Source organism: Balaenoptera acutorostrata, chromosome 16, assembly GCF_949987535.1.
Source record: "Balaenoptera acutorostrata chromosome 16, mBalAcu1.1, whole genome shotgun sequence".
In the NCBI taxonomy this organism is placed as follows: Eukaryota; Metazoa; Chordata; class Mammalia; order Artiodactyla; family Balaenopteridae; genus Balaenoptera; species Balaenoptera acutorostrata.
Window position 1 is genome coordinate 30,716,111 of NC_080079.1, and position 19,179 is coordinate 30,735,289.

Below are 19,179 nucleotides of genomic sequence, written 5' to 3' on the forward strand. Positions count from 1 at the left end.
TGCCACTTTCAAACTTGTTTTACATGAGAGTTACAAAATAAAATGACACTTAAAAAACAAACAAATAGAGTAAATAAACAATATTTCTAAAATATGCATAAGTATAGTTAACTGACTTACCAAATAAGTGACATTTATCTTTTGAATAATAAAACTCTAGAACGTGCAGATAGACTGTGTCTGAGGCAAATGGTACAAAAAGTTCCCTTCTGACAGATAGCAGCCTCACCTGGAAAATAATAGTAATAAAAGTTATTTTTATAAAAATATGTAGTTATCACTTCTTTGACACCTGTCTGTGCATTGAACTTTCAGGATCTCATTTCAGGAATACTAACAGTTTAACACAATGATTTACCATAGAATGTGCAATGAAAATAAACACACACACTTTTTAGAAGCTCAACAACAAAACAGAAAAAGGAAATGTCATCTTCTCTCATTCTCAGCCCTCTGAGAACTAGTCTGAGGGGGACAAAACATCTACTAACTGCCATCAAAAAAAAAGAGAGAGAGAGATAAGAAAATAATACAAATGATCAAAACACAAAAAGATGTTCAACTTCTAGTCATTACTATAGTTCTAACTTTTAGGATGGCACATGGTGGATGTTCAAAAGAATATGCTGAGAGGATGGCTGGCTGGATGAATAAAAAATAAACCTTATCAGTTAGCAAAGAAAAAATAAATCACATCAGTTAGCAAAGAAATCCAAAATAAATATATTTTTTTACCCATCAAACTGGCAAAGATGAAAAAAAGAGCAATAAGGTCCTGTTTTGGTAAGTACAGACTGAATAGGACTCCACACTGTTCATGGAGGTACACATTTTATTAATGTAGAAAGCATTTTAACAATATTTCAAACTCTTTTATATATCAAAAGACCTTTGGACCAGACAATTCTCCTTCAAAGAATTTATCATAAGGAAATAACTGGATTTCTACAGGATACTTATTCCAGAACTATTTATAATAGTGAAAAATTATAAATAACTTTAATGTCCATCTATATGGGCCAGGTTAAATTATGGTACATTTATACTATGTAAAACAATACAGACATTAAAAAGAATAATGTGGGGCTTCCCTGGTGAAGCAGTGGTTAAGAATCCGCCTGCCAATGCAGGAGACACGGGTTCAAGCCATGGTCCGGGAAGATCTCACACGCTGCAGAACAACTAAGCCTGTGTGCCACAACTACTGAGCCCGTGTGCCACAACTATTGAAACCCGCACGCCTAGAGCCTGTGCTCCCAACAAGAGAAGCCACCACAATGAGAAGCCTGCGCACCACAATGAAGAGTAGCCCCCACTCACCGCAACCAGAGAAAAGCCTGCGTGCAGCAACGAAGACCCAACACAGCCAAAAATAAAATAAATTTATTATAAAAAAAAGAATAATGTAGTTCTACAAATATTGGCATAAAAATCTACAAACCATATTAATAAGTTTTTAAGAAATGGAGAATTTTTTTTTAATTTTTTTTTTTTTAATTTTATAGCTACTTTATTTATTTATTTATTTATTTATGGCTGTGTTGGGTCTTCGGTTCGTGCGAGGGCTTTCTCTGGTTACGGCAAGTGGGGGCCACTCTTCATCGCGGTGCGGGGACCGCTCTTCATCGCGGTGCGCGGGCCTTTCACTATCGCGGCCCCTCCCGTTGCGGGGCACAGGCTCCAGACGCGCAGGCTCAGTAGTTGTGGCTCACGGGCCCAGCTGCTCCGTGGCATGTGGGATCTTCCCAGACCAGGGCTCGAACCCGTGTCCCCTGCATTAGCAGGCAGATTCTCAACCACTGCGCCACCAGGGAAGCCCAGAAATGGAGAATTTAACAAGAAGTGTTCAAAAACAATATAAAGAAAACTTTAAAACATTCCTGAAAGACAAAAAGTAGATTTGAACAAATGGAAAGATATTCCTCATTCTTGGATGGAAAACTCAACATCATAAAGATGTCAGTTCTTCCTAATTTATAAATTTAATGTAATCCCAATAAAAATCTCAATATGAACAAGCTTTTTTACAGAGACAGACAGCTGATACTAAAATTCAACAGAAAAATAAACTTGTAAGAATAGCCAATAAAACATTAAAAAATTTTAAAGTTAGCCCTTGATATACTATCAAGCCTCTATAATTAAAACAGTGTGATAATGATGCAGGAATAGACAAACTGGTGTAAAAGAACAGAAGTCCAGAAGTAAACTCAATGGAAACTTAATATAGGATAAAGGTGGCATCTCAAGATATTGGGCAAGATTGTACTTTTTAAAGAAAATATGTTGAAACAACTAATTAGCATCTAGAAAAATATTATTAACTCATACATTATGCATTAAAGTAATTCCAAATGAATCAGGGATCCAAATGTAACAACTAAAACCATACAAGTACTATAAGAAAACGTGTGTGAATTCCTCTTTACCCTGGGTAAAGGGAAAGGTTTTCTAATTATAACCCAAAATTCAGATGCAACAAAAGACTGAAAAATTGGACCACATAAAAGCTCAAACACATGCACACACGCACAGACACACAGACACACAGACACACACACACAGTAAAAGATAACTGACAAACTGGGAGAAAATATGTGTAACGTATATCACTATAAACAGCTAATATACCTAATATATATATATATATATATATATATATTTATATATATATTTTTAAAAGACCCTTAAAAATTGAGGGAGAAAAATCAAAAACCTGATAGAAAAATGAATTTAAAAATACAAGACAATTCACACAAAAAGATATTAAAATGGCCTTTATATATTCTATGAAAAGATCATTAACTACTACTAAGTGAATATTAAAACTATATCGAGATACTATCTAACTATAAATAGGTTAGCAAAAATTTAAAAGCATACCAACATACTCTGACCTCTGATGAGGTTGTGGGAAAACTCATGCATTGCTGGTGGGAATTCAAATTCGTACAACCCCCACAGAAAGGGATTTAGCAATACTTAAGAAAACTATATTTGCTTTTAAACTTTTGACCCAACTCTCCTATTTTAGGGATTTACCCAAACATATATTTCCAACGTACAAAAATATATATAAACAAGGTTAGTACTGCAGCAATGTTTATAAATTCAAAATACTGGAAACGGCCATAAGAGAATGGTTAACATCCTCACAATAGAGTACTATGCAACCGCAGGAGGGAGGAAAAGACAAAGGGAGGGAGGGAGGGAGGGAGGGAGGGCGAGCTCTACAAATTTTTCTACAAATTGATATGGAATGGATACCAAAATATATTTAAGTGAAATGTTAAATTAAAAAAGCAAAGTACAAAAGACTATCTATAGTATGCTAAATTTTGTGTAAAAAGTTAAGAAATAAGAAAATAAACGTGTATCTCCTCATTCCTGGGGGAAAAACACACAAGAAGGATAATTCAGAGAATGATAAGATTGGTTACCTATAGAGGGTGGGTGGAAACAGGGTGAAAAGGAAGAAGAAATGGGTGACAATGCTTTGAGTATATATATACTTTTTTAATACAATTCTGACTTTTGGAACCATATTAATGTTTCACATGCTCAAAAATAAATAAGATCATTTAGGATAGGGAGAAAAACTTAGAATACAATAGAAATGAACTGTATTTCAAATAACTACATAACCACGTTATAGGAAGAATGTTGGGGAGAGAAAACTAATCCAAGCAACTTTTGAACATGGTTTCTTTTTTTTTTTTTTTTGTGGAGCTGGGATGGATGGATGGATGGATGGATGGATGGATGGATTTATTTATTTATTTATTTATTTATTTATTTATTTATTTATGCATGCCTGCCTGCATGCATGCATGCCTGCCTGCCTGCCTGCCTGCCTGTGTTGGGTCTTCGTTTCTGTGCGAGGGCTTTCTCCAGTTGCCGCAAGCGGGGGCCACTCTTCATCGCGGTGCGCGGGCCTCTCACCATCGCGGCCTCTCTTGTTGCGGAGCACAGGCTCCAGACGCGCAGGCTCAGCAACTGTGGCTCACGGGCCTAGTCGCTCCGCGGCATGTGAGATCTTCCCAGACCAGGGCTCCAACCCGTGTCCCCTGCATTGGCAGGCAGATGCTCAACCACTGCACCACCAGGAAAGCCCTGAACATGGTTTCTTGCTCAGTGATGTCCAATAGAAAGACAATGGATGCCACATATGAAATTTAATATTTTCTAGTAGCCACATTAAAATAAAAATAGGTAAAATTAATTTTATTAATTTATTTTACCTATCTAAAATATTTCAACATATAACAACCATATTATTTAAATATTAATGAGGTATTTCACATTTCTTATTTCATACTAAGTTTACAAACTGTGTACAGTTCACACTCACAACACATCTCAATTCATGTGGTTAGTGGCTACTTTATTGGCCAGTGGAGATTTAGACTATATGCCCATAGGCTACAGGAAAAAACTATGAACAAATATTGAACTCTACTTACTAGGTGTCTTTTAAGTAGTGGTATGAGTTAGCAATTCTTAAACTATTTTCTAGTATTCCAGGATTAGGCCAATAAGTAAAAACATGAATAATGGGGGCAGGTTTCTCACTTTTGGAAGAGGGAGTTATAAATACAGAATGAATAAACCCTGTAGTGTTGGACTGGAATCAGAGGTATCAATATACACTCATTGCTTTCAGGAGACAGATAAAGATGTATATGAGCGTGTGTGGACACACACACATATCACATATTTCTATTTCCTAGATGCCTACTGAAAGGGCCTAAAAGCAATGATACTGACACCCAGCAGCACTGCCAATGGACATCTAGAGTCCAGATCCTGGCTTATAGAGCCATTCTCTACTAAAACAAACCAGAGCTCTTTGAGGAAATAACTTATTATAGGACTCAGGCTGGGAGAGTGCAAGATAAGCCTAGAACATCTTGTGGTAAAAAGTGAGGAAGTGCTCCAAGAATGACAAGGGGAAGGCAAAAGGAGACAGGAATCAGCTTGAATGGGGCTCCCACTGACCAAATCAGCGTCAAAATAAATAATGAAATAAAGTATTATAAATAAGTGTAGAAGACATGATGGAATTAGAAAATCACCATTTAGGAACCATCATGAAAATGATTCAGGCAGAAATCACCACCGGATACTAAAGTTAGTGAGCAAAAGTTCAAGGAGTAACAGGATATTTATAAAATCTTGAAGTATTTTTGCAAAGATGCCTCAAAATTACAAACAAAATGTCAATGCACTTAATCCCACTGAACTGTACACTTAAAAATGGTTAAAGTGATAAAATTTTATGTTATGTATATTTTACCACCAAGAAAAATTATAAAAGGAAAAATAGTGGAAAACCTGGCAGGTACTACCTTAATGAAGTGATCCAAGATCACATTACTAATATTTCAACATCCTGTGCCTCCTGACATGATGCCCTGAGAAGCATAACATTACTTCTGTGGTACTCCTGCCAGAAACGGATAACCTGAATCCAGTCATGAGAAAACAGCAGATATACCCAAATTACAAGCATTTTACAAAATAACTGGCCTGTACTCTTCAAAAATGTCAATCTCATGCAAAAACAAAGACCGAGGAAATGCTCCAGATTAAAGGAAACTAAAGAGACATGACAACTGAATACACTTCATGAGCCAGAATTTTCTTCTGCTATAAAACAGTACATTATTGGGACAATGAGTGAAATGTGAAAAAGTCTGTGGACTACATAATAATATTAAATCAATGTTAATTTCCTGATTTTGACAACTGCACTGTGCATTCATACAAGAATGTCCTTGTTTTTAGAAAATGCACTCTGAAGTATTTAAGTATACCGGGGAATAGGTCTGTACCTTACTCTCAAACAGTTCAAGAAACAAATATTGCAGGTTGGGGGAAAGAGAGGGAGAAAGGAAATACAGTCAAGTGTCAACATTTGGGGTATCTGGGTACATTTTTTGTACATTCTTGTAATTTTCTGTAGTGTGAAATAATGTCAACATAAATTAAACAGAAAAAAGATGTTAGCACAGTACCTGGCACATAAATCAAGTACATAAATCAAAACAAAGAAGACACGGGATATGGAAAACAGGATATCCAACACAAGAGAGAAGTGAAGGAATACTGGTGAATGGGAATTCCAGGATGCTAACTGTGAGCTAGAAGTAGAACGCAACCATTTCAGATGAAAGCTCTGTGACAGAGACAGGCATGTTGAAGGCAGTCATCCCCAGGCTCTCTGACATAATACCATATTTTTAATACAACACAACTACTAGAGGATGTGCTCCACTCAAGCAAGAGGGTAAATGAAAAAGATACAAGAGTTCCAACAATATTGGGAATCATACCCAAAACAGAGAAAAGTCTAAGGACGACAACAAAGGAAAATCATCCCAGGAAAAGAGCTGTGCAGCAGGCCCAAATAGTAGACTCAGACAGGAGGACAAAGAAAGTCTCCAGAAGAGAAATTTCCAAGAATTTTTTTAAAAAAGAAAGAAAATTTGAAATGACAGATTACTGTCACTGACCTTGTGGAAAACTGCACTTAGAGGCCACTATTTAAGACACTATAAGCAAATAAAATTTGCACAGACATAATAATGTAAACACAACATTAACTATTTGATTTAACCAAATATTGTAACAGAAACTGGGAGGCCAGGGGAGGAGTAGCAGTGGTGATTGTGGTTTAAGAACAATAAAACTGGGCTTCCCTGGTGGCACAGTGATTAAGAATCTGCCTGCCAAGGCAGGGGACACGGGCTCAAGCCCTGGTCTGGGAAGAACCCAACCTGTCACAGAGGAACTAAGCCCATGCGTCACAACTCCTTTATCTGCGCTCTAGAGCCCGTGAGCCACAACTACTGAGCCTGCATGCCACAACTACTGAAGCCCACGCGCCTAGAGCCCATGCTCCGCAACAAGAGAAGTCACCGCACCGCAACGAAGAGTAACCCCCGCTCGCTCCAACTAAAGAAAGCCCGCACGCAGCAACAAAGACCCAATGCAGCCATAAATAAATAAATAAATAAATTTATAAGAACAATAAAACTTTCTCTATCATAATAGAAACATAACATATAATGAATAAATTGGTGAATCAAAAGACAGCATTACACACATATTATTTTAAAATATGGAGATATGTAAATGCAAGAAGGAACAGCTTAAGGAATTGAAAGTGGTTACCTTTAGGGAGAGGACTAGAGAGAGTGGGCAGGAATGACACAGTAACTATTCACTATATTTTGTTATAAACCCTTTTTAAACTACATCTATTTTAAACTATATGTCTGTTGACAAAATATAAATAGCAACATATGAACTTCTCATCTTAAATATATTGTTCATCATTCAAAAATATATAAATAAAACATTTTCAATTGAAAGGGACAAAAATCCTACGGAAAACATATCCCCCTTTTTGTTAGAAGACCTTCATATTTCCAACACTAAAAGAACATAAACATACAAAATATGGAAGCTTTAAAACTAAAAAAAAAACTCTAAAGCAAATAATTACCAATTTAGTGGATAGAGAGAATTCAGTCATGGTAATACTAGGAAGACTGTAGGTCTGACCTTACTTACAAATTCATTAATGATCAGGAGAGTGCAAATAACACATTTAATTAAATATGCTCATTTATCTATTTTGGGAAGTATTAACAGCAGTGAGAGAGAGTGGTAATACAAAAGGACAGAGACAGATTAAAAACAGTGGCCCAAAACAACCAAATTGGAGAGTGGAGAGAAGGCTAGGTAAAATTAGAAGCTTAAAACAACTAAAGAAAGATATCAGAGGCTTAATTATCATCAATTTTACTGCATGCTGTTGCCATATGAAGAAATTCTGGCAAACACTAATGTTAAGTGAGAAGATATTATATTATACGTATAATATATATGTATATGTCACATGTGCATACATATATATACATACCCATAATCTTTTTCGTTATAAGAGACTGATAATCCTAATTAAGCAGGGATTCATGAAGGGAGTACACCCTAAAAACAAAGTACTGTTGATGCAATTTGATAAGAGTAGTTTCATACTCATAGTTTTGCCAAGTACTGTAACTCTTTTCAAGGATTACCAATATTGAATTAAACTATCCTAAAGACAATTAACTCTGTTATCTACCCGATAATCCTCATCTAGCTACCCTTGGATTATCCTTATTGTTCCTGTTTTTTCTTCCCAGGCACTGACCATTCAAAATAGCTTACATTTCCCAACCTCTCCTGCAGGAAGATGTGGCTATGTGACCAATGGAATATGAGCAAAAGTGGTACATATAACTTTCAGGAAGTATCCTTAAAGGGAGGGAGATATGTTCTTCTCTTCCTCCTTTCTGCTGGTTCGAACGTGAATGAAAAGGCTGTAACTCCAATAGCCATCTTAGACCATCAAGTGAATCCATGCACAGCGGAGCAACAACATGACACCATGATAAACCACAACAGTCCTAGACTACTTCTGGAATTTGTGACATCGAGAGAAATGAAATCTATCATGCTTAAGTCTCTGTTATTTGGTTGCAACCAAATCTAATCCTAATTAATATAACCTCTATACTAATGTACACTCCTTGTTTTCTTTCGTTCTCTAAACAATCTTCCACTGCCCTTCTGCTGGCTCGTTTTCTGCCTCCCACTCCCTTACTATGAATATTCCCCAATATTCCATCCTTGGTCTTTTCTGCTCTTCTCCCACTAAGTTCTAGATCAAACATTCTAAAAAACCTCATCATTATATGTCTGATCATTTATCTTGAGCTCTACTTTTATCTCCAGCTGTCTATCATTCCATTTGTACAAGACATAATTAAACAGGAACACAAGTGATTTTTAAAACAAAAAAGATAAATAGCCAAAGTGGTGGTGGTAGCAGTAGTGGTAGTTGTTGTGATGGTAATAAACAGCTAATATTTACTGAGCTTTTAATATTTGCCAGGCATTGTTCTAAGAGCTAACCCTCACAATAATCCTATGAAGTAGGGCATATTATCACCATCCTCATTTTAAAAATGAGGAAACTGAGACCCAGACAAGTTAAGTAACTTACTCAATACACAAGACTAATGTACTAAAGAGATCATTCAAATCTAGGCTTCCAGAACCCACCCTCTTAACCAGCGTGCACTAGCACCTTTTCTAAGGATGCTATCACAGCTTTTTAAGGTTGTCCTCAGCAACGATGATAGTTATTTAAATATCTACCATGGTAATAAATTTCATGTCTCTGCAGATTAACTTTTAGGAACTGTCAAATATCACTTAGAAATAAAAATGGTAAATAAGATGAGTGATCAAGCAAGATAATACTCTTGGGCACAAAAGATATGACCATAAAGTAATGAGACTAGTTTTCTTATATGGTTCTATTGGTTCTGAAAGCAGTTCCAAAAGACAAATTCCAAAGAATATTTATTTGCTAGAATAAATGCATGGTCTTAAAAATGGATTACTTTCAAAGGGACAGCATTCATTTATATTATTAAGTTCTTTATTTTTAAAGCACCAGATTTTTTCAACTACCACTCAAATTATCTAATACCTAAAACTTGTATTAGAAGTTGAACTCATTATCTTTCTCCCTAGACCTGTCTGAGATCCTTTCTCAGATAATGTCATTATCAAGACCCCACAATAGGGACTTCCCTGGTGGTCCAGTGGTTGGGACTTCGCCTTCCAATGCAGGGGGTGCATGTTCAATCCCTGGTTGGGGAGCTAGGATCCCGCATGCCTCGAGGCCAAAAAACCAAACATTAAAAAACAGAAGCGGGGCTTCCCTGGTGGCGCAGTGGTTGAGAATCTGCCTGCCAATGCAGGGGACATGGGTTCGAGACCTGGTCTGGGAAGATCCCACATGCCGCGGAGCAACTAGGCCCGTGAGCCACAGTTACTGAGCCTGCGCGTCTGGAGCCTGTGCTCCGCAACAAGAGAGGCCGCGATAGTGAGAGGCCCACGCACTGCGATGAAGAGTGGCCCCCACTTGCTGCAACTAGAGAAAGCCCTCGCACAGAAACAGAGACCCAACACAGCCATAAATAAATAAATAAATAAATAAATAAATAAAATAAAATAAAAAACAGAAGCAATACTGTAACGAATTCAATAAAGACTTTAAAAATGGTCCACATCAAAAAAATCTTAAAAAAAAAAAGACACCACAATACACTTGATTTGTCAGGCTCAAAACTTTGAGGTATTCCGACTCTTTCAGCTTTTCTAACCCCGTTCTTATTGCTCTTCCTCCACAAGAGCTATCATGTTTTCTATTTCCATATTATTCCATGATTGTCCTATTGAGATACCCTAGAGCCACTCCCTACTTGAGGTTATCCCACAAAGCTACCAGGACAACCTTTCTCAAATACTGTTTTCATCATATGACTTTCAACAAAAATACCATCATCTATAGGATCAAATCTAAGTTTTTCAGCCTAGCCTTCAAAGCTTTCCATTAATTCTTCATTATCCCCATAGACATGTAAACCTAACAAATCACATCTCTTTACTACTCACCATCATCAGTAAAATCAAACCTTCCATTTGTGCAATATTGTTAAAATACCCTTTTTGTCTCATTCAGTTCACATATATTGTACCTTTTTGCTTCTAACGTCTCATCACCCTATGTGGAATTTTCTTCTGTCCTCTCAAGTCAATTTGTCATTCTATCCCTCTAAAGTCAATTTGTCATTCTATCACTTCCTTCAAGATCCTCCTCTTCCATGAAGCCCTGATAACCTCAAATAGATACTGCTATATTTTGCATTCCTCAACATATAGTTCATCTAGTAGAATGGGAAGAATTGCAAAGATTGACCGGACTATGTAACAAAATAGAGAGCCCAGAAATAAACCCACACTTATATGGTCAATTAGTCTATGACACCGGAGGCAAGAATACACAATGGGGAAAATATAGTCTCTTCAATAAACGATGTTGGGAAAACTGGACACCCACATGCAAAAGAATATAACCTGACCTCTTTCTTACACCAAATACAAAAATAAACTCAAAATGGATTAAAGTCTTAAATGTAAGACGTGAAACCATAAAACTGCTAGAAGAAAACACAGGCAGCATGCTCTCTGACATCAGTCTTAGCAATATTTTTTTGGATCTGTTTCCTTGGGCAAGGGCAACAAAACCAAAAATAAACAAATGGGACTACATCAAACTCAAAAGCTTTTGCAAAGCTTTTGCAAAGCATCAGCAAAATGAAAAGGCAACCTATTGAATGGGAGAAGATATTTGCAAATGATATGTTCGATAAGGAGTTAATATCTAAAATATATGAAGAACTCGTACATACAACTCAATGTCAAAAATTTAAAAATGGGCAGAGGACCTAAACTGACATTCTTCCAAAGACATACAGTTGGCCAACAGGCACATGAAAAGATGTTCAACACCACTAACCATCAGGGAAATGCAAATCAAAACCACAATGAGATACTACCTCACACCTGTCAGAATAGCCATAATCAAAAAGACAAGAAATAACAAGTGTTGCGAGGATGTGGAGAAAAGGGAAACCTCGTGCACTGTTGGTGGGAATGTAAATTGGTACAACCACTATGGAGGTTCCACAAAAAATTAAAAATAGAACTACCATATGATACAGTAATTCCACTTCTGGGTATTTATCCAAGGAAAACAAAAATACTAATTCAAAAAGGTATATGTACTACAATGTTCACTGCAACCTTATTTACAATAGCCAAGACATGGAAACAACCTAAATGTCCATCAATAGATGAATGGATAAAGAACTTGTGGCATTTTTACAATTAAATATTATTCAGCCATTAAAAAAAGAATGAAATCTTGCCATTTGTGACAACATGGATGGACATAAAGAGTATTATGCTAAGTAAAATAAGTCAGACTGAGAAAGACAAATACTGTATGATTTCACTTATATGTGGAATCTAAAAAACAAAACAAATGAACAAACAAAACAAATGAACAAACATAACAAAATAGAAACAGGCTCAAAAATATAGAGAACAAAATGGTGGTTGCCAAAAGGGAGAGTGGTGGGGAGTGACGGGTCAAATAGGTGAAGGGGATTAAGATACAAAATTCTAATTATAAAATAAATGTCACATGGATGTAATATACAGCATAGGGCATACAGTCAATAATACTGTAATAACTTTGTATGAACAGATTGTAGCTAGACTTATTATCATGATCATTTTGTAATGTATAAAACTGTCAAGTCACTATGTTGTACACCTGAAACTAACATAATATTGTTAGTCAATTATACTGCAATTAAAAAAAATTTGACCAAAGACTTCTTCTGTATGAGTGATTTTCCAAGGAGTGGGTTAACTTTCATCAGATTGTTGCATCAAATACCTTGAAAAGTTCATTTGACAGCTGACACAATGGAAGCCCAGAGATATCCTATAACCTGCCCCAGTTTTCAGTGTGGCAGTGGCAATGCCAGAATTTGAACCTGTCGCCTAGGTTCCTGCACAAAATGAATACAAATTTAAAGGTCACTGTCCAGTAATATAATTCATGCTCACTCCAGAAACAGACCTAGACACTATTAATAAACATGTTATGTTTTCTGAAAAGCAGAATACAAAATTTATGTACAATAGCAAGAGATTCCAATATGTCTGTGTGTGTGTTACATTAATATACATACACAGAAAATAGAGTGGAAGGAAATAAACCTCAATGTTAACAGTTACTTCCAAGTGGTGAAAATATGGCTATATTTTCCAAATCCTTGATAATGAGCACATACTGAACTTGTGATAATAGTAGTAAGAAAATACTTTAAAAATTAAAACTATCTGACATTATGGAGTTAAAGATAAATTCCTCAACCTTGAACTCAAGTGTCAGAGGCAAAGAAAAGTTTCAGACTACTCAAGGAAACAAACAAGAAGCACAGTACAAAAAACAAAACAAAACACTATGGCAAAAAAGGAAAGAATAGCAATGTCACATTAACAACATTGGTGGCAAAAACCAAGACCTACATGGCTCCCTGGGCTCGTCAAACTCCAGTATTTACTACATCACTGGCTCTTACACCAGAAGAGTCAAGAGGCCTGGAAATTCTGAATGTATTGAAAGATGGTCACACTGAGTTTGAAACAGTTATCTGGGATGGATGCAGAGAACTACCGATCATATAAACAAATCAAGACTATTTCTTTTTCTTCTGGGTCTTCTCCTAAAATAAAAATGTGAAATGAAAGCAGAAAAGTTCTGAGAAGATTCATATGATAAAAAAGTTTAGAACCACTAAAGGAGGTTAATAAATTTATCTTTTCCTAGCACTAGGTTTTTAATTCCAGTCCAAAAATCCCCTATCCAAAACTCCTGGGGGTCAGACAGGCTTCAGAATTCAGAAAAATTTTTCAGGTTTTTAGAAAGGTTAACATGGTACATATTCTATGTGTTACAAAATATTCTAACCAGCGTCTGGGGCAACACTCTGTAATTAAACAAGTTGAAATTTTTGTGGAAAAATGTGTAAATCACTATACTACATATGATAAATAAAGACTACAAATAGCCTTATATCAGTGCAGACTGGCTTTTGCTGCCAACTGAGGTTGCTACAAACTCCTTAAAAACTTTCCATCTTCACAACAGTTTGAATTTAGGAACCATGGATAAGAAATTATGTACTTCTAATTGATTACATCTGAAAGGTGAGATTATAAGTTTGTTTCTTTCCTGATTTTCCAAATTTTCTACAGTATCATATTATTTACATGTAACTGATTATTTACAAAATAAGACTCCATTGCATTTTAAAAGGGGATAGAACAAAGTATAGAAACTCACCAACTTGCAAGCTGGGTTAAAGAAAGAAAGAAGATTTTGTTCAGAGTCTAAAAGTCAAGGAAGTAACTTGAAATAGCTTTGAGTTTAAAAGCCTTTAAAAGTTTAGTGTAAGTTTTTAAACTAAACACAATTAACATTACTAATATGCAGCAGGATACTTACTCACTAACATTCAGAAAGTGATGTTTTATTAACTCATTTTTTAACTTACTATTTCCCAGTCCAGTAACTGCTTGTGACCAACCGTCTTTCCCAAAGTTGGCACCTATCCCCCACTTCCATTACCTCCAATGTTTTTCTTACAAGGTTGACTCTGACACTCCTCCTGTGAGAAGTGGGTTCAGTGTAACCACTGCTGCCTCCTTGAATATGGCAAGCTTGTGTCACTACATGACTTCCAAGTCCAGGTAACAAAAGGCAACACAGCTTCCACTTGGTTCTCTTGGGATGCTTACTCTTAGAAAACAGCCACCACCATGCTGTGAAGAAGCCCGATTAGTCTATGTGGAGAAACCATATGTAGGTGTTCCAGGGGACAGTCAACTTCAGTCATGAGGCACATGAGTGGAGAAGCCTCCAGATTCTAGTTTCCAGCCACAAAATTACCACCAGCTTTCAAGCCTTTCTAGCTAAGGTTCAAGCCATCTCCACACTGCTCTGTCTGAATTCTGGCAGAATCCATAGTGTAATAAAATGCTGTTTTATTGATACATTCACTAAGTTTCAGAGTGGCTTGCTGCATGACAAAAGCTAGCCAGAAAAAGCACCCCTTTCCTAGTTCAGTAACTTCATATTAAACACACACACACACACACACACACACAGCCTAAAATCAAGCTTTTCTCAACATTAAGGAAGACCAGTCTGCCGATGAGAAATTGGACAGACTATTTAAATAAGAAAGTTTCTAATTAGAGAACTTAACAATTCATCTCAAATATATTCTGAGTACTTACTATATGTAAGACACTTTGTTAGTCTAAAACACAAATAAGAATAACAGATAGTCTAGTTATTAATCTAACCTAGGGAGGTAGGAAATAAAAATAGGTACACAAATACTATAGTTTATGGAAGTACCTAAGTGCCAAAATAGGAATATAAAGTTAACTCCACCACAAATAGTTAATTTAAAAATGATTTTGGGGACTTCCCTGGTGGCACAGTGGTTAAGAATCCACCTGCCAATGCAGGGAGCACGGGTTCAAGCCCTGGTCCGGGAAGATACCACATGCCACGGAGCAACTAAGCCTGTGTGCCACAACTACTGAGCCCGCCAGCCACAACTACTGAGCCCGTGTGCCACATCTACTGAAGCCCGTGCGCCTAGAGCCCGTGCTCTGTAACGAGAAGCCACCACAATGAGGAGCCCGCAACAAAGAGTAGCCCCTGCTCGCCACAACTAGAGAAAGCCCACATGCAGCAATGAAGACCCAACGAAGCCAAAAATTAATTAATTAATTAATTTTTAAAAAATGATTTTGGACTTATAAACAGCTTTTTGGTTCTGTTAGGAAAGAAGAAGAGCTTTAATAAATACCTAAAAAAAAAAGACTAAGAAAACATGAAAAATGCAGGCCTCATTATGTGTTGCTTAGATTGCGAGATTATGAGTTTTGTTCTTTAAATTTTTCTGTATCTCCCAAGTTTTCTACAGTAAGCATATATTAGATTTTTTTAAGAAAAAATATTTCTGAAAAAGAAAATATCATTTTATTTCATTTTTTAAAATGTGTTTAAACTATACTATGAAGGGGTCAAGTAAGTAGTCAACAAGCCTGTAACAAAAGTTGGCTTGGTGTTTATGTGTTTAATATGCAAAATAAAGTTAGTGTTTAAGGGAAAATTTTAGTGTAATAAAAACTGCATAAACATGTTACTTGATTTACTATTAATATCTGCATTTCTTCCCTTTCCTGGCTAATTACAAATGTCTACAACATCTCCCCAAATAACAGACAAAAAGTAACTCAATAAGCTCCCATCTCTTGGTCATGCTCTCCTGGTTGTTCCCCCTCACAGTCTCTCTTTCTCCAGCTCCCTCCCTGCATCCACCAGTCATTTCTAAGTCAGCCCTTCTCTCTACATCTCTGATTACCCTTCTTTCTAACTCTAAATGTCTCAGTCTGACTGTCCCTCTCAGTGTTTCCAATGTCCCCTCTCTATCTCTGACTGACCCTCACTCTCTGCCTTTGGTGTGTGTGTATTCCTCTTTCTATCTCTCCCTAAGTGACCCACCCCAGTGTGTGTGTTTTCCCCTCTCAGACACTGCCTTTCTATAAGTCTCTCCCCTACAGTTACCCCATTTCCAAGAAATTCTTGTTAACTCTTCCCTCTAATCTAATAAGCAGGCTTGGTATTATTAACTCTATTTTACAGATGATAAGAAAAAACAAACAGGATTATTGGTATCAATTTGAGAGGTGAAGATTTAAATCCAAGTGCTTCCCTTCTTTCTTTAATGCTCTTCTGGTATTCCACGGCAAAGAACTTGAAACAGCATAGAAGCAAGCCAGTATTAACACTACACATATTTTTTCCTAAGAGGCAAACCTGATATTAAGGAGCACCACACACCATTTGCCCATATTTTTGCCTCTGCACCAGGTTTAACAGTCATGAACTGTCAGCCACTTGCCCATTCCAGAAATCCATTATCATCATATGCACAGGTTAACCCGTGTTATTTGGGAACCTCAGAATACTAGACACCAGAACCTGCTGTTTCCAACAGTGCTTCTCTGTTTTTATCCCTAGTCCAAAACCAGCCATGTTTGGCATTAAAAAAAAAAAAAAATACAAGAGGGACAACAGATAGTAATGAAACTGAAGAGCAAATATGAAGAATGAAAAACTAGACAGAAGGCTAGCATGAGATCGTGAAAAATACACACCACAAACTGGGAGCAACTGGTCCATGTTTTACTGAGAGGAGAAAATCCTCTTCAAATGCAGGCTTACCGCTGCAAAGCAATACCCTATAACTTCTCTCCTATCTAAACCTCTGACAACTGGAATTTCTCTGTAATTCAATAAGCTCTTAGGAGTTACCCGGGCTTCATCCATCCTACTGGGCTCATTAACAGAAAACTCTAAATGTTTTTTTTCCCCACTAGGTAAGAGCACATTTTCTGGTGGGTGGCAATAGTAGAAGTAGGGTTCTCTTTCAAGACATGAACAGCCTAGTTCCATTTCTTCTCACTTCTCCTGTGGGTGGGAAGCCTGCAACTAATACAATTCAACAACTAAAAGAAACGTCTAAATTATAGTTCAGGTTAGTGATTGTCAAAGATCATCCTACAGGTCACCAGTTTTATACACAGTGTGAGGGCTAGTCTTGTATTACAGGTTTATAATTAAAAATCTATACTTTTACTTCTGGCACTAGTTCATTTACTTCTATTATGTCTAATGAGTGCACAAGCGCCAAATCAACAATATACCAGTCTTACCATTCATTCTGGTGAGATATTTTGTGAACACTGAGCTTATGGAGCTAATGAGGACAGGGTCACAGATTCAAAAATATTAGCCAATTAATTTTGTTGTTTTTCAGGGTTCAATGGTCACAGTCAACAAACTTAACCTTGACTAACAAAAAAATACAGTGATCATGTGAAGCATTTTGGGAATGAATACATATGTATCACCAAAATTCATGACTATAAGAAAAAATATAATAATAAAATTAAATATAGTAATAATAATAATACCATCTTTCACTAAGCCTGAAAATGGGTCTACCTTCCAAAAACTCAAGTAAAAACCAATCAAGAACAAAAATGTTTAAAACATTTAGGAGGGCTTCCCTGGTGGCGCAGTGGTTGAGAATCTGCCTGCTACTGCAGGGGACACGGGTTCGAGCCCTGGTCTGGGAAGATCCCACATGCCACGGAGCAGCTGGGCCCGTGAGCCACAACTACTGAGCCTGCGCGTCTGGAGCCTGTGCCCCGCAACGGGAGGGGCCGCGATAGTGAGAGGCCCGCGCACCGCGATGAAGAGCGGTCCCTGCACCGTGATGAAGAGTGGCCCCCACTTGCCGTAACTAGAGAAAGCCCTCGCACGAACTGAAGACCCAACACAGCCAAAAATAAAGAAATAAATAAATAAAGTAGCTATAAAATTAAAAAAAAAAAAAAAAACATTTAGGAAACATAAAGGAAAAAATAACACATTATAGCACACAAAGTAGATTTTAATGGAAATGACTCTCTACTGTCATAGTTTATACACAAGTCTGTAGTAAAACAAAATAGTTATCTTGCTGATTCTTAATTATATGTCAGGATGAAACTGGCAAAGTGGAGCCAGGGAAAACCACATCAAAAAAGTAAAGGAAACATTTGCATCTGCAGACATCTTGTAGTCAACACAGCATCTGAAGGAATGAAAAGTAAACATTTCAATTCTTAACTCTAGACTTTGCTTTGACCAACACATCAGTTTTCTCTATTAGGCATTCCTCCTTGGTTTCTCTGAACTCTCACTCCTTGCAGATACACGCACACCAGTGCCACCATCAGCACCTGTCACTAAGTGTTTCCACTTTCAAAAATGAGGGTCACCAAATCTTCTGGACACTACCCACTAGATTGAACTTTTACAGTCAAATACTCTGGCTTTAAAAAAAAGAAAGGTGGGGAGGCTGCGGAACCAACAAAAAATGCTCTATAAAACTCTGTCCTACATAAATCACAGCAAGATCTTTTTGATCCACCTCCTAGAGTAATGGAAATAAAAACAAAAATAAACAAATGGGATCTAATGAAACTTTTGCACAGCAAAGGAAACCATAAACAAGACAAAGACAACCCTCAGAATGGGAGAAAATATTTGCAAATGAAGCAACTGACAAAGGATTAATCTCCAAAATATACAAGCAGCTCATGCAGCTCAATATCAAAAAAACAAACAACCCAATCCAAAAATGGGCGGAAGACCTAAATAGACATTTCTCCAAAGACACACAGGTTGCTAGCAAACACATGAAAAGATGCTCAACGTCACTAATCATTAGATAAATGCAAATCAAAACTACAATGAGGTATCACCTCACACCAGTGAGAATGGCCATCATCAAAAAATCTACAAACAATAAATGCTGGAGAGGGTGTGGAGAAAAGGGAACTCTCCTGCACTGTTGGTGGGAATGTAAATTGATACAGCCACTATGGAGAACAGTATGGAGGTTCCTTAAACAATTAAAAATAGAACTACCATATGACCCAGCAATCCCACTACTGGGCACATACCCAGAGAAAACCATAATTCAAAAAGAGACATGTACCACAATGTTCATTGCAGCACTATTTACAATAGCCAGGGCATGGAAGCAACTTAAGTGTCCATCA

At 36.9% G+C, this 19,179-nt stretch overlaps 1 protein-coding gene across 2 annotated transcripts in view; it reads right to left on the reverse strand.

Moving 5' to 3' along the window:
- The window catches only part of R3HCC1L (R3H domain and coiled-coil containing 1 like), a 96,667-nt gene that overhangs the window by 74,537 nt on the left and 2,951 nt on the right, over positions 1 to 19,179 (reverse strand). For both annotated transcript variants that reach the window (XM_007187394.3, XM_057531509.1), the window contains exon 2: positions 121 to 229. In XM_007187394.3, coding sequence (XP_007187456.2) covers positions 121 to 229 — 109 coding nt within the window. The remainder of the gene's footprint in view (positions 1 to 120; positions 230 to 19,179) is intronic.